The sequence below is a fragment of the Pelecanus crispus genome, chromosome 1, assembly GCF_030463565.1.
Source record: "Pelecanus crispus isolate bPelCri1 chromosome 1, bPelCri1.pri, whole genome shotgun sequence".
In the NCBI taxonomy this organism is placed as follows: Eukaryota; Metazoa; Chordata; class Aves; order Pelecaniformes; family Pelecanidae; genus Pelecanus; species Pelecanus crispus.
Window position 1 is genome coordinate 137,093,047 of NC_134643.1, and position 21,711 is coordinate 137,114,757.

Genomic DNA, 21,711 nt, shown 5'->3' on the forward strand with positions numbered 1-21,711 from the left:
CTGAATATAAATTGTTCACAAAAATATGTATTTGTAACATATACACCATTGCATGTCCAGAAACAATGGGAATTTTCTTTACTGTTCACGTACCAAACTTAAAAAGAGAATTGAAATGTTCTTATGTCTGTCCTCTGTAAAATTGGGAAACAGCCGGTCCCACCCACAGCCTGGGCCTTAGCTTTGGTCGAGAACTAACCAGAGCAGGCGCCATTATTCACCTCAACGCCATCGCTCCTCTTGTGGGCTCGCCTGTCGTTTTGAGCTTTGAAAATTTTCTTTCTCTGACTCCTTGAGGATGAATAAAATGCATCAAGAAATGCGACTGCTTTGCAAACTAGCCGGTCAATCTCCACGCTCTCACAAAACTGACATAAAACACTGCAAAATCAGTTTTCCACAAACACGGGCCGCGCCCTGGCTGCTTATTTTCCACAGCTATAGCTGACTGTGCAAAGCGTAATGCGATGGAGAAAGAGGCCCATTAGCCATCGTCACCTGTCAGTCACTTACAGACATTTTAGAGATAACTCTCCTTGCTAAAGAGGGAGCCTTCATAACCAAATCTGTAATAAAATATCATTATCATCTGTTATCCTGTGGTCTGGGTACTGAAGCTCATCTTGTTCCATTTGTTCATGATATTTCCAACATGCCGATAACTTGCGAGCATCAGCTGCTGCCTGTGAATTAGAGCAGAAAAAGACAATAAAGCTTTAAAAAGAAAAGGCACAAACCTGAAGTCGTCTTACTTTACCTCATGTTGCTCCTGACAATAGTCCAATGTGCCAACAAGTAAGAAGGACTGCCTGCTAATTTTACAGGCAGCTCCTTGAGAAGCGTTGCCCAATTCTACAACGCGATGGTTAAACATCCCCATTAGGCTGGAAAATACCTGTTCCTGCTATAGCTGGTTCTGTCAGGTCTGTCAAGAGACTGCCATAAAGAAATGTTGGCTTTTTCTTTAGGAGAGAACAACAAAAACTATCGCCACAAGAAATTTTAAGATCATGAGAGGGTGCGTACCTCCTCTGTCTTTCCACGATACCCTTCCCAGTGAACTATCTGCTGCCTTGTTCTTCAGGTGCTTTACCTTTTATGTAAAAATTCTTTTTGATAAAATTTTCCAGGACTCATATAATAGGGTGCTATTCTTCATGTTCTAAAAGCAACATCAACCCTTAAATTGCTACAATTTGCAGGGGGGGAACGACCTGAGAAAACTCATACAGGGAGGATCTGCATTATTTTCTTGAAAGGCAAATTGCCTTGGTTTATCTTATCTGACGGGAATTTAGCACTCGTTATTTCTGATGTTCCTCTGCCTCTGAGTAACGAGTCAGCCAGCATAGGATGTGTACGAGACCCTCCCTCGCAGCAGATGTGAGCGGAAAAGAGCTTGCTCCCGTCCGACTCGCTCAAGTGAGCTGGAGATGCCACATCCCGGGCTGCAGAAACCGAGGAGCGTTAAGATACGGAGAAAAGCATAGTTTTATTGGTTTCACTTTAATATTTTGCGATTAGAAAGCCACGGAACCCTATTTTGATATCTGTACTCTAGCCCCATCCAAGTTCTAACGGCATTGCGGGAGCTCTGCATAGCCTTTATAAAGGCCGCAAGGTAAATACATTGAAGACACGTGTGCAGGCATAAAGAATGCACTAACGTCACTCCGGCGCTTCTGTTTTGGTTTTGGGTTTGTTTTTTTTTTTTAATATAAGTTCGTGTCGTGGTTCAGCCCCAGCCAGCAACTAAGCACCACGCAGCCGCTTGCTCACTCCCCCTACCCTGATGGGATGGGGGAGAGAATCGGAGGAGTAAGAGTGAAAAAAACCACTCCTGGGTTGAGATAAGAACAGTTTAAGAATTGAAATAAGGTAAAATGATAATAATAATAATGATAATAATAATAATATACAAAGCAAGTGATGCACAATGCAATTGCTCACCACCCGCCGACCGATACCCAGACAGCTCCCGAGCAGCGATCGCTGCTTCCCGGCCAACTCTCCCCAGTTTCTATACTGAGCATGATGTCACATGGTATGGAATAGCCCTTTGGTCAGTTTGGATCAACTCTTCTGGCTGTGCCCCCTCCCACTTTCTTGTGCCCCTGGCAGAGCATGGGAAGCTGAAAAGTCCTTGACTGGCATAAGCAGTACTCAGCAACAACTAAACCATCAGCGTGTTATCAGCATTCTTCTACTAAATCCAAACCACAGCACTATGCCAGCTACTAGGAAGAAAATTAACTCTACCCCAGCCGAAACCAGGACATATAAGTTCTAAAGAGATGTTCCCGCACTGTCAGCTACTGAAATTGAGAATATTTTCTACCCCCAAGCCTCTTCCAGCGGACGGCAAGCGCTAATTCAAAGGAAGATCCAAGTCCAAATTGAAAAGAAAAAGAATTCCAAGCGTGTTGGATGTACTCCCCTTGTAAAGCTGCTGCCGCCGCCGTCGCCGCCGCCGCCGCCGCTGCTGCAGCAGCGGCGGCGGCGGCGGCGACGGCGGCGGCAGCGTGGGCGGGGCCCCCGAGGAGGAAGCCCCGCCCCCTCTGGCGTTGCCAGGTTACCAGGCGCCAATGGGCGGGGTCTGCTCGGAGGAGGCCCCGCCTCCTCGGTGGGCGGGCCTTCCCGACGTCACAGCGCAGCGACGAGCGGCCGGTCCTTACCGCCCGCTCGGCACCGCCATGTTCAAGGTGAGGAAAGCGCTGCCCCCGCCGCCGCCCCTCCGTAGCCCCGAGGCGGGGAGCGGGCGGAGGCGGGCGGTGGCTTTTCCCCTTCAGGCCGCACCACAGCCCCGGCCCGGGGCCTTGCAGCGGGGACGCGGCGGCGGGGTGGCCGGCAGGGGGCGGCCGGGGAGCGCGGCCGGGGGGCCCGGCGCTGAGGCGGCCTGCAGGCGGGGGCTCTGGCCCGGGGAGGGTGGGCCCCTTCTCTCCCGCTTCCCGTTTTAAAGCCGGTTTTTTGTTACTCGGTTGACGAGACGCGGCAGGGGAGACCCTGGCGTTGTTACCCGCCAATGATTTTTTTTTTTTTTTTCACCTTCCAGCTAGAACTGTCCTAAAAACCCGTATTATCTGCTGGCAGCTGAACCCGGGGTATTTTATCTACAGCTCTCACAAGCTGTTAGTTTTGCTGCAGCTGCATAATGTCTCTTTTTAATACTCCAAAGTTGCGTGCCCTGTCCGTGTGGCGCAAAAAGAAACACGTGAACAGCACATTCGTTATTCAGAATTACCTCTTGAATGCAGCAGCATGGAGCTATGAGTTAGTCGTCTTACGGAGTTTGGATTCGTACAGTTGTGAAAGCCTTCCTCGTGAAAATCTCCCTTTATTGCATGTAGGTTGTCGGCGAAATCCGTGAAAAGGGGCAAAGGTGCATGATCTGGGCTTAATTCAGATCATTGTCTCAAAGGTCTTTGCCTCTGATAAGAAGAGCCCCAGGTGCCTTCAGGCCAAAAGCAAGCTGTATGTTTCAATCAAATTGTTGTCATGACTACTCACAAAGCAGGAGTTGTTTTTAAAAAACTGGTGACACTCAATTTTTGAAATTCGTTCTCTTTTGTATCTTTTTTGGTTGTCAAGTATTGATAATACATCAATGCATTTATATGCTGAGCAGCCTATGTTTGCTTTACTCTTGTCGCAACTTCATTTTTTTGGTACTTTTAATGTTGGGGCAATTGCTGCAATTCTTATGTAAGGACTTTATCTCAGAATTGTTGAGAATTCCATAAGTGATACTGAATCGTCATGAAAGAGGTTATATGTGAACCTCTGGCTTGAGCTACTGTGCATAATGTCATTACTTTTATACAACCATCGAGGTGAGGCAGATTCCAGTGCTTCAGGCCAACCTAATTTTTTGCCTCTAAGAGCAAAAGGGGAAGGTGGCTTCTTGCCTTTAATATCTGTGCTTCAGGGAACAGGAGAGCTCAAGAGTTTGGGTTTTGGGTTTTTTTTAGTTGGGGTTGAGAGAGAGGGGGAAGAATGGAAAAAGAAGAATGAAGCTGTTTCATACATTAGGGCAAATATCAGCCTTCACAAAAGTATGATTAAGGATTTTTTTTGCTTTTATTCTTCCTTTCTCCAGTTTTGACAGGCTGACAATAGTAACAAGTGAACTGAGAAACCACAGGCAAGAGGAAAAAAAGACAAAAGTTGTAGTTGATCCTTTAGCTCTTTTCCACCCCCCACCCCTCCCCAGCCCCGTTTGTATTGTGACCTAATACAGGATTTATTCTTCCCAGAGGCATTTTTAGTTAAGAATTAAGAACTTTGAGAAAGTCAAGCAAGACAATGGAAGATGAAATGTGATAGTCTTTTTCCCCTCCAACTCTCAGATGGAATTTGCTTATGAGTGATCTGGTGTCTACAGATAAAGTTGACTTCTTCAGCTAGAGAAAGGAATAAACGTAATATCTTTTTTTACTTAAAGGAAATGCTGAGCATTGCCTAGAGAGAGGAATGTCAGCTCTACTTTTTTGGTATCAACTGAATAGTTGTAAGACAGGCAGACTGAAGGCACAGCTCAATTAAAATGTTTTACTAAACCAACTGGTTTAGTAATAACATGGTTAATATGAAATTAAGAAATGAGATCCTAAAGTTCGCTTTCTTGGAAACAGAAAGTAGAACAGTTAATCTTTCATACTACTGAATAAACCTGTTAGTGTGTGCATACGTACCGTACTTTAGTACTGGTTATATCTGTCCCATGAACTTGGCTGATGTAGAAGACCTTTGCAGTGTAGCTTGAACAGTGCATTTAAGGAGAGATTCTTCTTGGCTTTTAGTGGTTAATTTCATTTTGTTTAAAATGTAAATATGAAACCTTTGGAAGATGTCTGCACTTTAGTATTTTGATACTATGGTGTTTTCAGTATGAGTAGTTCTGTCATCACTGGTATTTGTTTGCGAAACCAAGGTGGTTCCATTCTTATGCTCCCCTGTTTGCGTGTGTCTTTATATACAAATCTCAAATATTTAAAGCATTTGGATTTACTGTTTCTGCTGGTGACATTTAGATAATTTTCAAACAATATAAATGGTGTTGATGAGCGTCAAAAACCACACCTCTTGTTTAACGCAGCAGACTGGATTTATTTTTCCTAAACAGAGATTATCAATAATGATTTATACTTTAATTAAAGTATTATTTTTTGATGTTGCTGTTGGGGTTTTTTTTGGTGTTGGGTTTTTTTGTTTGGGTTTTTTTTTTTTACTGCAAGGGACTCTGATAGAAATGTTAAATAGAAGATGTAAAAACTCTGCATGCATATTCATGTAACAAACTTTTGCCATATTCAGGAATTGTTTTAGATGCTTGTCTCCGAGTGGCTCTCTGTGAAGTTGTGTTTTTCAGGGCTTATTTCAAAACCCTCCTCTGCTGCTAACCTCTTTTGAGTGTAGTATATGCCATTGATTTAGTAGTTGTTCTACCGAAGCTGTAGTTTTAGACTTGTTTGAAATTTAGGCTCACATGAAATACTTGCACTGAATACAGCTGTTCAGGTAACCGGTAGCTATAGCTTAAATACATTTGAAACTGCTTTGAGGAAAGTGAACGGAGTTGTGAACATCTTGATGTCTTTTTTAGCTGTGTATTTCATTCTTAAATGTTCCAAAAATCACAGGAAGTAATATTTTACTGAAAGCATGTTTTTCAGAATTGAAAGTGCATTTCAGATTTTTGCCTTTTCAGTGACAGAACAGTTTTGCAGTGAAAAAAGGAAAGAATGAGGAAATATATCTACAGTTATTAATGGTTAGTGGCGTTCACGTTTTTATCTTGGCTAATGAAAGTATGTGAAAAGTCTTTGTTTAAGCAAACATTATTAAAGATTGTTCATGTCTTTCCTTGGCTGTGAAACAGCTGATCCGGTCATTGTGGTGTTTCATTATAGTGCTGTAATATGATTCCATAAATACAAATAAGGAAAAACTTCCATTTTAAGCAAGTTTTTCCATACCTTTTGATCCATCAGATTCATTATGTCTTTCTGAAAAGAAATCCTATGACCTAGTTCTTGCGTGCTGTTTCTCTACATGTAAATGAACATTTTCAGGAAGCTTGACAACTATATAGTCTAGTTCTGAGTTTGAGGAGTCTCCTGGATACATTTAATAAATGTTCCGTCTGCAAAGCAGCGCAAGAAATTTAAGCTGCAAATAATGATCTGTATGCAATAAGCATGTAGTCTGGATAATTTTCTAACAGTTCTGCAAAGGGCAGAAACAAAGTTTCAGAGTAACTGTCCTGATGCTGTGTCAGTTCTCATCGTAACAGCATGAAGGATGTGTTGGTTTGACCAAGGGTTCAGTTTCACAAGCAGCTAGGTCAATGTAATGTACCCTTACTGGAAAGGAAGAGGGCTTGCTGCCTTCTCCTTTTTCATCCCCTCTTCCCTGGCCACACAGTTCCTCTGGTGCTTGTCAGGCTGTTTTGTGGATGGGTGCAACTTACCAAGCCCGCACAAAGCTCTCCGCTTCTTTTTCAGGATTAATCTTTTGCCAAATTGGCGAGGTGAATTGCCTCGCGGTGGAAGCGTCCGGCCACCAAAGCTAGGGCAAGGTGAGCAGCAGGACTTCTGGGAACGGATGCCGCGAGCAGAGCCAAACCTCTCTCTGCAGCTTGGTGGCCGCAGGCTGTTAGATGCGCTCGCGCTGTAACTTGATAGCAACAAACCACAGGCTGTTGTAATTCTGCACATGTTTGTCTGAGCAGTAACGTGAATATGAGGCATTGAAAGGTTTCCCGTTGGAACTGCCGCTTCTTGAGTTAAATGTTGCTGTTAATAAGGATGTGCATTTGTTGGAAAATGCTTTCTACGCATTCTTGATTCCCTACACAGCTAAGATTTTTGTCCTCTGTTTTTTAAGTTAAAGCAGTCTCTCCTGTTAAGAAATACAATTTAGTGTAGGCCCTGAGTATAGGAAGAATTATATTCACCTTACTCATGGCAGTTGCATTGTGTGACTGGATTGAATCTGAAGTATTCAAAAACAATCAAGTATCTGTCATGATGCACTGTAATTCATGTTTCTTACAGAAAAGTAGGAGATATTCCTAAAATTCTTAGCAGTGAAAGCAGAAAGCAGTGATTATGTTCTGATACTTTCAGCTGCAGGTCTCTCTTTCCCCTAAATCTAGATGTTAGCGAATAACTAGAAATAAAATGCTGAACTTCTTGGTACTAACTATGGAAAAATGGAGGTGTTACGGACATTCACAGAGTTGGTTAAAATATAAATATAATGTTGTTAATATCTATACTAAGAAAGTTGACAAAATTATGTTTCAAGTGAGAGAAAACAGAAGATCTTTTTGTGAGATGAAAACTGATGAGATCAGCATTTATATCTACTGTCTCCTTTAGCCTTAGGCTTTTCTGAATACCATCTGAATAATTTAGGTGTTTTCATTTGAGTGCCTGAGAGCATTAGATTGTGTACCACTGACTCCCCTTTCTTGTACCATCTAAGCATCTTAATATATCACTTATTAACATATGCAGGGACATGAACATTGTCTACATGGATATATTCAAACGTGTTGCCATTTTGTTTGAACTTAACGTTTCACATCTCTTCCTATAATGTTTCTAGGTAATTCGGCTGGGGGCCACCCCTGTTAGCCTGAGCTTGCTCTCTATCCAGGTTTATGCTTCCTCGTCAGAGAAGGAGACTTCCAAAAAGGAGTTGCTGAAAATTGAGGAGGTAAGTATGGTTAGAGCCCTAGTCCTCTTCTATCTATATGGAAATACCTATGGAACTCTGAGAGACATTATATTGTGATGTGTGAAAGCATTAGGTGCATCTCTTCACCCTTTGTATTCTTGCCTTTAAACTTGCTTCTCTATTTTCAGTAATAGAGATGTCGATATGGTTTTGCTTCTTTTACCCGACGGTTGCATTTGATGCCCTCTGCTTGATAGTGTCAGGCTTGCTTGTGTGCAAGATCTTTTTCCTACATCAAAGCCTTCTGTTCTTCATTCAGAAGTTTGTGTTTGTAGATTTACTTGTGGTCATGTTTCAAATCCCCAGAAATACTTTCTTTGCTTTTTATCCAGGTAACACCATGTATTTTTTTTATTACAAGTACAGTTGGCAAATTCTAATAAAATTTCATTTATGTTCTCCTGTAAAACAGCAAATCAAAAGTTTTTATTTCTAAAAATATTCTCTTTTTACAGGCAAAATTCTTGTCTGGCAATGCTTTGAATCCGATATAGTAGCCTACAGAATTTTATCAGTTTTTCTTTCTTTACAGCGTGCAGACCTAAGCAACAACAAATACAATAAGTAGTGATAATAAAAACCTGTTACTTTATTGTTTGTCTAAGATGTTACAAATGTTTTGGTTATATCACAAGCAGAGCTTTAAAACACCCTGTAAAACTGTAGACTCACCAGCACTGTTGCCATAGACTTTTAACAGTCTCCAACATGGAAAAAAAAAAAGTTGTAGTTCATAACTAAATACAGCTTTATATCCATGAGAGTTTGTAGATGTTTAACAATTTTAAGTACTTCAACCCAAGCTGAAGTGTTGTTACATGAGCAGGGAAATGAAATGTAACTTATTTTTGTGTATACTTAGGTCTTTTGGATGTGTCTGCATGGGCAGTTCACTTGCATAATAGGAGAGGATCAGTAGTTGAAGCAGTCTCCTGACTTCACCCCGGTGAAGTAACCTTAGCTTGGGCCGTCGGCGTGGCCTACACCACCGCTGGCATGAGTCAGTAGTGAGGCAGCGGTCTGAAGGTTACCTGTGTGCTGAATAATTGACTTGCCCGTCAGCTTCAGCAAAGCAGAATGTGCAAGCCGTGGAGTTCTGGCTGCCTTTCTTACCATTCACAGTGTATGTTAGTTTGGATCTCTACTGTCAGCTGTCCAGCTTCATAAAAAAATGTATGGGAATTTCCTTATCTCTGAGACTTCTGTCCTTGTGCCAGACACGGCTGTTAGGTTGTCTGACAGGATCAAAGTTAAACCGATTGTGACTGTGATTGCCAGAGATGACTGGATTTCCTAGGGAAATGAGACTTAATGCTTGTCTTTCAAAGTATTATTGGAAATCCAGCTGCACGAGTTAGCGAATTATTTGACAAATTCTATGTCATTATATATTTTGTTATGGTTAGCAGCTTTTCTTGTTATGATAGAGATACAATTGTTTTCCAACTTATCTTGAACAGGGCTAGCTACACTTTGAGGCAACAATACATGTAAACATCAGTTTATAATGAACTACTAAATGTAGTATAAATGTACAAAATATAAGCTCTTTCTACTAAACATCAGTGTAGTATATAGGAATATGCTAGGAATTTTAACAGGTTTTGTTTTGATCTAAACTTTGCTGTTCATCTTCAACAGTATAGACTTTTTTTTGTTTTAATGGAATACAATTTTAAATATGTTTAGGTAATTGTAATGAATACATTGTGATGTTAAACCCTAAATACAGTGGTTTAGTATTTATTATGTGAAGATGCCCATTGCTCTTCAGGTGGATATTGCAGTTCCTATTTGCTCAGCCCCATGGCGCTATTAATGCTGTCAGTTGCTGATGTGGTCAATGACTGCAACATTGGGATGTTGTACCATTTTCCTGCTCAGTAACAAACAGACAAATTTGTATCGGATGTTACCTTTGTTACAACCTACTTAGACCCTTTAATGATGGCTTGTGCAAATATAGAAAATGATCGATTGTGATTTCAGAGTTCTAGTACATTTAGTATGTTAACTGGGAACCAGAAGTGCTGATTAAGACCAGAAACATTTTTCACAATTATGTTCTGTGTTCTTATTAAACTAGTTTAATATTAATTTATAACCTGTGACTTGGATCATATAGCAGCTATGGATGAATTGCATAGCAATTAGAAGTCATCTTCATCATAGTATATAATTAAACTTTGCTCATAATGGTTGTCTCACAGCTGTGCCTGAATTTTTATTATGCATTGTTTATGTAGTAAGCACCGTGTTAGGTGTTCTCTGGTTAGACTGTTCATGCCCTGAAGACCTACTTACACCATTACACCTTTGTTTTTAACCTCTTGTTTGCTAATATTCACAGCTGTCACTCTACTCCTCTCCAGCTCGTGAGACTAAGTATGTGGAGAATCCACAAACCCAACTGGAAGAGGGGGTTTCACGTTTACGGCATGTTATGGAACCATATACAGCCTGGTGTCAGGTATAATGGTTTTATATCGCATGTGGTAGTGGTTCAGTGAAAAAAGTTGAGCTGGGATTTTTTTTCTAAGAGACAGAATTAATAGATAGCAGCAAAGTAAATGTTGATAGCTGTACAAGCATTTTTCCGAAATGCTGCATTACTTAAAATTTTCCACAGTTTGGATCATAATATTTACCCCCTCCTCACACAAAACCAGTTGTTTCTTTCTACTAACTTGCTGAACTAAATCCCTGCTTGTTTGCATTTTGTATCCCTCCAAAAGAATTAAAAGAAAATTAACTAGAGCTTAGAATTGTTATCTAAAATAAACTTTAAGCTTCAAGATGCCTGGAGATATCTGGATTTGGTACCGTCCTGTGACTGAGGAAGACAGGAGAGTGATTAAATTTGCATTTTCCATGCTCAAGGAGAAGGTCTTAAATTATCAAGCAGTGTGTTTTGGGGCAGCAATACCGAGTTGTCCTCACTGCAACTGTGACAAAACACAACTTTGCAGAAAATAAATCAGTGTTTGCTGAACTGGAACGTTTAGGGAAGGAATGTGGCTCTCTGGAAGAGAGAAAATCCCAGGCCACTAGGAGTGGCAAACCTAGCCCCCAGACCTTAACCCAAAACTTTCTTACGTATTTTATTAGGTAGCATGTTTATACTAAACAGTCATTAAATACAAAAATAGTCTTTGGAGCATAGAGGAAAACCAAGATCTAAATCGAGGCCTAAATTACTGACATTAGATTGCAGAGGCATATGATGGCTTTCTTGTTCTTTCCTGACCCAGCAAATGTTGAGGCTTACTTTTGAAGCAAGAGCATCCTTGTCACCTGGTTGCCTCTTGGCAACTTTAGGTGATGCTCTGCTTTGCACTCTGGCTGTTGTGAATCCTCCTCTTAAGCTGCAAGCTGGTTCTCCAGTTCTCCGTAGAAAGCCAAGCTGTTCAGATCAGGGTGTCCTTTCTGCCTAGAAGCTCTGTGTTGTGGTACTAACCTTTAACAGTACTGAAGCATTTTTTCAGAAATACCCAGGGCTACTCAGTCTAGTGATGTGTTTCTAAAGTGCCACCAGCAGGAGTACTGACTTCAGTTTTGAAGGAGAAGGGGGATTTTCCACAGTACAGTTAGAGCTCTGACCAACTAAACACATGGGTTCGGTTTGGTTGCCTGCGGTAACCTTAACTGGGAATGAAATGTGAGACAAGGTTAGTTGCCCAGTTGGACTGATTGCAGGTAAGCCTTGAACAGTGCTTATGTCTCACTGGCCTGTTGTTTTCCTGTTTGCTTTATATTTTGTCTGCATGGTGATTATTTACATAAGATGTGCTCTTCTGCTCACACACAGCAAGCCATTTCCTGGCAGTGGTTTACTGACTCATTTTATGAAGTGGGCATGTAAACTTTATGGGTTTGGGGTCATCTTGCTTGCTTAACTGTAGTCAGAGATAGTTTTGGTTTTACACCACCCCCACCCCCTGCTATGTTAAAGAAAATAACATTTTAGGTGTGTCTCAGTTGTCTTTAAAATTAAAAACATAATCCAGAATAATGAGAATAAAATTGGTTATGTTTGTGTGTCCATTTTACTTTTTTCAAAATTGCTTGCTTAACTGTAGTGGAAAATCGGTTCAAAACACAGATGTAGAAATGAGCCAGTTATATATGAGCTGTGACAGAATATCAGACTTCATCTCTGGAGTCTTTGGAGCATGTTCTTTTTTCATTGGCTTTTAATAAGACCAACATCCATAACATCCATTTAGAGTTATGTTGTGTGTCACATGCTAACACTTCTGTTTCCGTGACAAGTTTGGGTGTTGGGTTTTTTTTTTTTTTTGGTCACTCTTGCCAGTGAGGAAATGAAAGTTCTAAAGATATGCTTTCACTTCTGCACAGATATAGCTCAAGTGGTATTGCAAGACCGTTTTCTGCTTTAGCTTTGGGCATACATGTTTATGAATTTGTTCCGTAATTGATAGACAGTCTTACACTGCCTCTCTGAAGGATTATTAGCATAATAACAATTAGCAGGGTTGCTCTTACTGAGATTTTTTTTTTTTCCTACTTTGATAAAAGGCAGTGTGAATTCTTTTACTTCCTGCATATTTTCAGTCTGAGAAAAAAATCTAGAACTAGTTTGTGGGGTTGATGCAGTGTTCTTTGATTTATTTTGGACATTCTATGGACATCTCATTTTCCAAGGCACTCAAAACATGTAGTTCTGTTAGCCTAAGACAGTCTTTTGGAAGGTGGAATTTATCACCTTGCAAAATGAGTCATGTACCCCTGTGAAGTGCTAGGAAGGAGTTACAATGCTGTACTTCCTTTCTTTGCATCAACTCAAGTATTTTTGCAATACCTATGTACACTGAGAAACCTGAGATAATCCTGAGTTTCGGCTACCCGACCAGGAACTCAGTGAAATATTGAAGTTGACTTCTGTGTTTTGAGGTATTATATTTCATATGTGTTTAAAGACTGCTTTGAGAAAAAGCTGTACGTTATGCCAAACATAATGTTGAGCAAGCATAGCCCTGTAAGTGAAGGGTGGAAGTGGGAATAAAAAGAAGTTATTTTAGGGACTCAACACTTTTTTTTTTTTTTTTTTTTCCTTCCCCCCTTTTCTTCGTCAGGTCAGTTACCTGTAGTTAATACTTTACTTACTTGGTATCTATTTACTGTTGTTTTCTTTTCTTTTTAGGATCTTTATGCTAAAGCTGTGCCCAAATTAGAAAAAGCTGTTGAGCATGGTAGAGGTAAATCAGTTTAGTTTTCTTAACTAGCAATTTAAAATGCAAGACTGTACTGTATCTTCTGTTAAAAGGGAGGTCCATTAAGCATCATTATGTACATAATTTCTAATGCATTTGAGGCTACTTTATTTGCACTGTGTATATGCTTAAATTTCCTTTGTAGGTCATTATGACACAACATTTCTAAACAATTAAAATCAGAGACCTGCATCTATGTTGACCAATGTCACTAAAAATGAGAGTTATGCAAGAAAAGAAGGAAAAACAGCCTCACATTTACTCCCAGTTGGTAGTATTTGCTTGACCCAGCCTAGTAACTGAAATTTCCTGCAATGTTTATTACTTGTTCCAAGTGTTAGGTCTTTTGTTTGTAATGTTTAGCCTTTTCGTTTTGGTTTACTTCCTTGGATGTCCTAAGAATTTTGAATTAATCCAAAATAATTTGTATTTATTTTTGGTTTTGGAAGCATCCTTTCATACTTAGGGTTGTCAGGGCTGAGTATGGATGCTATCTAGAGCTCATTTCAAATACTGCGCCTCTTTTCCTTAAACTTAACAGTCTGAGTCTTTGGAATTCCTTTGTATGGAAGGTTTTTCACAGTTTTCCATTCACCCATCGGACTCCCATCTTAGAGTGAGCTTTGTTTATACTGTCTTTCCTTTGTTCTGTGTTTTGTTTTTTGTACAGTGTTTTACTGAAACTAATTCGTGTTAACATGTAAATGTAAGAATCCATTTTGCAAAGGTTTTTATCACTAATTTGAAAAAGATATAATCGAGATGCAAAAGAGCAAAACAAAATAGATGGCCCAGGAGCAAAGGCAAAAAGCCTCTATGAAAATTGGTAAATACAATACGATGTTCAGTTTCATTCATGTGTCACTAGAGAAGATCTCACAGGCTTTGAAATTTATGCCAGCAGATCCAAAATGTGCATGATAGTTAAATGTGTTTTGATAACTCTTTATGTTTTGTAACAATTGCCAGCATGTGTTGATGATTCCTTATCACAAAACCACTTTCACATTACATTAAAGCACTTTGTTCTGACTTCTTTTCAGAGGGCTGTGAATTTCTCCAAAACCCCCCTGCTGGATTTTATCCAAGGCTTGGCGTGATAGGTTTTGCTGGAATTGTTGGATTGTTTCTTGCTAGAGGTAAGTGGGAACCTTTTGAACTGTTTATGTTATGATTTGGGATAAATAATTTATTTGTGTTTTTTTGGATACTAATTTTTAATTGTGACGCATGAGATCTGACTTAACTGTACAAGCATGTTTCTACAGTGTTCCTCCAATTATAAAGAAACTTAATGTAAAAGGTGTGTAATAACCATCAATTATTGTTTATGAATACTGTATTTGTTACTGGAAGCTAGTCTTTGATCTTTTCCAGTTCTAGCTTATTATAGCAGAAGTAGGAAAGGATTTTTTTTTTATCCAGAAAATCTTTTTAATTACTTAAGTTCTCAATCACATGTTACTGTAGAAAACTACAGAGGAATATTTTATGATAAAATACAGAGGTTCCTGAAGTATGATACATGTACAATTAGTTGCATATTCGAGTTCCTTTGAGTATTGTGTGTCCAGGCACAGAGCTGCTGCAGATGGTGATACTTGGCAAAAATACTTGTGAACTCTGGGTGTACTATATGTACTACAAATACACGCACATTTTTGCTATAGAAATGTGATACAGTTAATTTCTTCACACTAGTTGAAGAAACTAATACATTTATGCTTTTATAGAAATAAATGTTATTTTAAGAAATGTTAATTGTGAAAAAGTGTTTTGTGTTTTTATTGGGATATTCTTAATACAGTGAAATGAAGTAACACAAGAAGAAAGCTTGTAAGTAACAAAACTATGAAGTTCTAGATTTCAAATACTAGCGAGGACTTGCTTTGGATAAAAATACACCTTTGTGGGGCCTGTACGTGTTGAACAAACTGGAAGTGTGTGCCTGGCTATGTAGAAATGGAAAGCATTCTTTGAATATATACACTTATATATGCACCCTCAAAATATTTAATTTTCCCGTGAAGATGTTGAAAGCAGTATTTTTTTTTTTCCTTGCTTTTTTTTTAAAATGAAAATCAAGGTCTCCAACTTTACCCATTTGAAGTTCTTTCTCTTCAAATTCCTGCTTCTTGAGTTATGTGATTATGAATGAGATCAGCTTCCAGCCTTTACAACTGTAGCAAAATTGGCAGTGGGGAAGTGCAGTCTTGGGGATGGATCTGAAAGATGAGAGGGTCCTAAGTTTAATAAAAATAAAAATCCCTCATAATACAGATGTTTGATTTGTGAATCTTTTAGGATGGGAGCCATAATTTTAAAACTTTTTGTCTGGTTATAGTTATATATACTGACTGTTATTTCAAGAAAGTATTCAAACTGTAGAAGGAAGTGCCCCTTAATTTTGATGCTACAGAAAGTTAGAACCAAATGTTCTCTTTTTTTATCCCTTCCCCCCTTGGTGTCACCGGAAAAATGCCCTCCCCTCTTGGAAGGTACAGATAAAATCTTCCAGCTCTAACCAGAACACTTGAAGATACAGCTGACCGCTAAGTAGAAAATACAGTATTCAGAGTTTAATCATGTGACTATTGTGCAGTCATCCAGCTTGGTTTAAAATGCCATTGAAAAGAATTTGTTCTAACTGTTGAGTAGTACTGGAACGGACACGGGAGTATTCCTAAACTTCCCTCTAATGGGTATCTGCAGTAGGTAGCAGCCTGCTGGAAGGCATTAATATTTTCAGCTATTATATTTATTCCTAAAGTGATATTGTAAGCACACTGATAAGCTGTCACTAAGGAAGATTTCCCCATTCCCAGAAATTACAACAAAAGCATAATTTTTCTGGTTGTAAAGATGCAATGAAGCTTGCCTTTTCTGTGCTTTCTTATAACTAATTGGTACCAAGTTCCTTCTTCACCTGACTAGCAGCATCACTTTATGAATGTCTCTTGTTTACTGCTAAGTTTCTCATCTCATCATGAGCATATGTTAGTGGAAACACTAAACACTTCTAATACACGTTTCCTCTTCAAAATTCATTATTCCTTTATTAGAAGCACGTGTGGCTTCGCATATAGAACAAGCTGTTCTATGAGGAACAAAACTACTGCGTCCTGACTCCCATAGGTCTGTTCTACGACCTTTTTTCTCCTGTACTGCTTGCTTTTCTCCTTTACGTCCTCCCTTCTGTGTTCCTTTCTGACTGGATAAACTGCAGTATGCCCTGTAACTGATTCAGCGATGCGTATTGTCACTGGCCAGCCAGGATACACAACCTGTGGCCAGCTGTGATACGAGGATGAACTTTTCAGGCAGTTAAATGATTTTAGACTTGTATAATTGAATGGAGAGTTCAAATTGATTAAAATGTTTAAAATTTAGTTGGGGACTGAGCAATAGGCATGGCATAATTGTAAGTACTTTAGTTTAAAAGTACTTTCAAATGCTTTGCAAATGGCTATTTGCAATTAAGAACAATTATTCATAAGAGCAGTTGTGGAAGAATCAATGTTTGTGAGTCAAGGTAACTTAAAGTTTGTATTGGAAAGCTTCTTGTTCTGCTTGTTCTGAATGCTTGTTCTGCATTCAAAAGAATGCTATCCTAACTTTTCTTTGCCTGAGTTTTTTCCTTTTAATTTAGAAAGACTATCAGTTGGTATAATTCTCTTAAACATCTCTTAACTGTGGCTTTTACTTCATTATTCAGTACTGAAATAAATTATGTATTACTACAGTAAATATAGTTGTAAGGTAATTTTCACTGTGGAAAGATGTTAATAAAAATATTCTCTTTAAAAGGTTAAAAGAATAATTACTGATCAGAGTACTAATGTTTCTTAAGAAACCAATAGGACTGAACAGAAATATGGTAAACTGTAGTTAATAAAATTGTTTTGATTATAAATAAAAGGGTAGGGCCATTCCGCTGTCTTGGTTAACATATACTCTAACAATGGTTTGGGTGTTTGTTTTGTTTTGTTTTTTTGTTATGAAACAGGCTCAAAAATAAAGAAGTTAGTGTATCCTGCAGGTCTCATGGGTATTGGTGCCTCCATGTATTACCCTCAGCAAGCAGTTTCTATTGCAAAGGTCAGTGATGATACCTTTCTTTGGAGAAGCGTCTTTTACTTTGGTTGTTGCCTCCTACCTTCAAATTAACTGGTAATCCATTTTTAAAAGCCATGTCAGTGTGCTTGGCACTTAACAAAATGATAGTTATTTTGTCAAAAAACATGCAGTCTAGGCTGAAAGACGGTCAGATATTCTGTTTCTTCTAGTGACTTTTTTTGTCCTAACATCTGCTGTAGTGTCTTCAGTTTGAGGAACATAATTTCCTTTCTGAATCTCTAACCTCAAATAAATTAACATAAATATGCTTAGTAAGCGCAGTTTGCATGTTTACTTACAATACTAAGGAAGCCTGAAATACCTTGAGAGCAAATGAAAACAGTGTTTGGAAGAAAGAGGAAAGAAAAAAAGGAGATTCTATAGAGAAGTTGTAGGAACAACATTTTGAGTTAAACATTGTTATTGAAGTTTTCTGCTTTTTGTTGGATAGAGTTTTAAGAAAGATAGCATGCACATTCTGGAATGGGGTAGAATTCTGCTGCTTATTGGATGCTTTCCTGTTTATGCGTTTGTTCTTTCAGGCACATAAGAAACATGTTAACTTACAGTTGCTTATGTGGGTTTCCTGTGAAAGAAAGACCTGAAGAGACCAAACAATTGCTTACAGCCCCTACTGATGTCAGTTCATATGCCTTGCTATCCACACTTAATTGTACTGGCAGATTTCTCAGTTCTCCACCACATTCTTTTTCAAATCCAGCTTTTAACCACACACAGCACACATATTTTAGTGTGTCAGCAATACTTTATATTTCAGGCTTTGGTAAATTGGCTATCCAGTTACTGGTGACTTGAGAATGACACTGAGATGTCAGGATGAAAATATGATATTCTCAAGAACATATGATCTTTGAAAACTGAAAGGTCATTAACATAGGGAGAGTCAAAAACACTGTGTTTGAACTCTGACAGCATGGTGATACCCTGATCTTTGATGGAATCCTTTTTTAGTACTTCCAGGAGTCAGATGCTCTAAATACAAATAGTTCTGTTGACTTATTCTCAGGGAGAGAAAATTATGCAAGTGGCAGGAAAAAAAGCATCAAAATTTAAGAAGCTTAGACATTTCTGTTGGAAACTGGATATTGAAATTCTAGTTGCCTCCTGAACAGTGAAGTGGGAAGTGATTGAATGGTGTTCAAACTGATGTTATTGTTTTTAAAGAAGCTCAGTTCAGTCTTAACTATGGATTTGCTACTAACAGCTTCACAGTATCTTGTTTATTTTATGAAAACTTTGAAGTGCATGATTGCCCTTTGATTAATTCACAGTTCTTAGTTTGACTAACAAAAACTCTGATACAAGACCATGAGCCTGAAACTTGATTGGAATAGGTTTAGCTTTGTTGTCTTGGTCAGGACACTAGATGTAAGAGTTTGAAAACTAATGTGGAGAGAGTGATATCCTAGATATTCTTTTGGTTCCTCTAATCTCTCTCTCACTTTTCTTTTCTTAAAAAAGCAAAGATTAAGCACATCAGGTGTTACTATCTGTATTTTTTACGCTTTAGTCTGAAATTGGAAGCACTTTTTTGAAGTGTTTCATAAGCCTTTCAAAAAATTTCTGTAAGCCTAGAAAGGGATGCTGGCAGTACACAGCTCACTTGCCAAGTTAATAGAACAGTATAGGAAATATTCAAGAACATAAATTTTATTTTTTTTATTTATTCTTTATATTATGTTCTTTTTATTTTTCATCCACATTTGAGTACTTCATCACTGCTTTTTCATTTACAGTGGTATAGTTCCCTTCATTTGGTAAACTTTCAGATTTGACCATACTTTAAAAGACTAAAAAAGTTTTGGGTGGTGGGTTTTTTTTTTCCTTCCCACTTTCCATTGGAGAGTTGGAAACAAACACAGCAAAATGTATTTGCAGTTGAGGTACAAAACTTGATGCATCTGTCTGGAAGAAAACTTTTTTCTTTAATTAAAATGTGTGAGTTGCTAAGTGAAGTTACAGTAACAGACTTCATCATTGGTAATAGGTAGGATTTCAAACACTGTTCATCTAACTGGAGATGGAAGAAATGCACAGTTCTGAAAGTTTTAAGTTTCTTCCAGTCTCCAACAATTCACTGCTCGGAGATTTCCTGAGCCAGAGATGATTTCTATGTGTATAACAATGCCCAAGGAATTTCCCTCCTATTAACTTATTGCACTTCCCCTTGAACCCCATGCAAATTTTTAACATCCACAACATCCTGTGCCAAGAAGTTCTGCTGCTGGGCACAATGGTACAAAGAACCACTTCCCTTTGTTTGTCTGAACAAAATTAAGTACACCAGTTACGTATCACAATGCTAAGAGATGTGCTTCTGGGCAAGTGATCATGTTACTACCTTACAGAAGAGGCTATTTAATAATTAGAATTAAAAGAAAACAAACCCAAATCAGCAACTACATTACCAAATCCCAACTAAATCCAAAATGTAGGCTGTTTTAAATACAAAGAGCTAGCGTATTTGTCACCACATTTGGCAGTTACAGTTGTACTTTTGTTTTAAACAAGTTAGTATGATGGACTGAGTTTTCCCTATATTTGAAGGTGATAAAGATCATCAGAAAAAAACACACCAACTGTTCCAGGGATGAATGTATTAAATCTCCAAAATCCCTCAATTCAAACATTGCAGGTATAGATGATTATCTTCTTTTTCAGTATCAGGAGTGTTCATTCTTAAATACTTAAACAAAATAGCTCTGACAGTCAGAGAAACCTATGGCTCATCTGGAAAGATAGTGTGATCAGATGTGCAAGCAGTACACACCCTCCAGGACTGAAAAATAACCACAATGAACAAACTAACAGGGCTTTTTTTGTCTGCAAGGTTACTGAGGACACAGCTATCAACATAAAATGAGAAACAACAACTATCCATAAGCCATTTCTTGTTCCTGCCTAAAAATACTCCATTAAAATACTTAAAAACACTCTAAATACCTAACAGTGCAAACTTTAAAATATGCTTATTATAGGAGTCATATGATCAGATGAATGATGAATTGCACCAAATGAGAAACTGGTCATTCACATTGCTGGAGTAAAGTAGCTACATCACAAGGTACAGCAACCCAGATGGTTTAGTCTGCCACAGTCAGCCAATGTTTCAACACTGTGCACACCTCCCAAGAGCTGGGCCCCACACATGCATTCACAGTTTGCATGGGTTGAAAAATACAATTCTAGGTAGACTGTAAGCTGCAAGTTACAGGGTCAATAGGAACATAGCCAAGAAATTTTTAAAACCACCCAATGCATCCTCTCATGTACACAACACTAGAGTCACACGTTAGGCTTGTGTTTTATACCTCTTTTTCTCATGGAACAGTTGAAGAGGAAGCAGGTGAGTACTGCAGTTGCCACTACTATTCTTGGAGTGACAGTTCCAACCAGGGAAAGTAAAAGGAATAATCATAATACAAACACTTCATCCAGCTGTTCAAAGTGTTCATTCCAACATTCATACAAAGAGTTTCTTTCAAAGAGGGACCGGTTTTCCATTCAGTCATCTGGAATTCTTAATTTCTGGAAGGTAACAATTTCCAGCTTGTTCGTGTTAAATTACAACATGCTAAAATACCACCTCTGTTCAGTGCAACACTGTAAGTTTGTATGCTGAAATTTGAACAAACAGGCTCGAAAGTCAGTTTGAATGGTTCTTGACAGCAACTCTGAAATAGTTTGGAAGTGACCTTGGGCCTTAAACACCCATAGTAGGCGCTTCTGGGGTAGCATCAGCAGTCTCGAAGGCCTAATGTGCATGTAAACAAGCTCCCATATTTTAATTCCACACAGGACCATAAGCATATAATATTGACTGTACCATATGTTATATGTTCAAGATTATTGAGCAGAATTATGGTTAGCAATTTTTTATCTACATTGCATGCTGAGAAACTAAACTGAGAATATGTTGGCTTTTCTACATATTGTTAACAAAGTAGTCATAGTGCGATTTCACAAGCATTTCATTCTGCAGCAAACATGGATCAAGTGACCCCAGCTCCTTCTTTTCAACCCACAGTTCCTGTAATCATGTCATGCTCTTAGTGGTGCCAGTACAACTGTTTATGTCTTATGGACTGAACTGGGCAAGGGACAAGGTATAGGTTCAAAAGACACAGAAATAATTTAGTTTGTTGTCAAAGAAATAAAGGTGCCTTAGGAAGTTTTTCTTTCTTTCAAGAAGAAGATAAGCATAACACATGCTACTTCAGGAAATTTGAGAAGTTCTAACAACAAGGAACAAAAATTCTAATGATAATGAGACTAATTTAAGTAACTTCATAATGGAAGGTTTTTTCCAGATGGAAGATAAGCCACAGTAAACACAAAATATTTTGAATGTGTTATGATTAGCTGGAAAGCAATACAGTTCCAAAACACTAGTTAAAGTTCCACCAGAACAAAATAAACTTTAGTATTGAACTCAGTTCCCTTACCACATACACAGTCTGACCATCTGTTCAAAGTTACACAAATTAAAGTAATACGAGCAGTGAGGAAATAAATCCTGTACAAATTTGTGATTTATTAGAATGATTACTAAAGCAGGAAAAAAAAAAATTCAGAAACATAATTTACACTTGCCCTG

General features: G+C 38.5%; 1 protein-coding gene across 3 annotated transcripts in view; it reads left to right on the forward strand.

Annotated features, from left to right (window-relative positions):
* Positions 1 to 2,660: 2,660 nt before the first annotated feature.
* Positions 2,661 to 21,711, forward strand: part of APOO (apolipoprotein O) — a 34,315-nt gene continuing 15,264 nt past the window's right edge. For all 3 annotated transcript variants that reach the window (XM_075728001.1, XM_075728010.1, XM_075728017.1), the window contains exons 1-6: positions 2,661 to 2,702; positions 7,612 to 7,722; positions 10,094 to 10,213; positions 12,908 to 12,962; positions 14,021 to 14,116; positions 16,984 to 17,075. In XM_075728001.1, the coding sequence (XP_075584116.1) occupies positions 2,694 to 2,702; positions 7,612 to 7,722; positions 10,094 to 10,213; positions 12,908 to 12,962; positions 14,021 to 14,116; positions 16,984 to 17,075 (483 nt within the window). In that variant the 5' untranslated portion in view covers positions 2,661 to 2,693. The remainder of the gene's footprint in view (positions 2,703 to 7,611; positions 7,723 to 10,093; positions 10,214 to 12,907; positions 12,963 to 14,020; positions 14,117 to 16,983; positions 17,076 to 21,711) is intronic.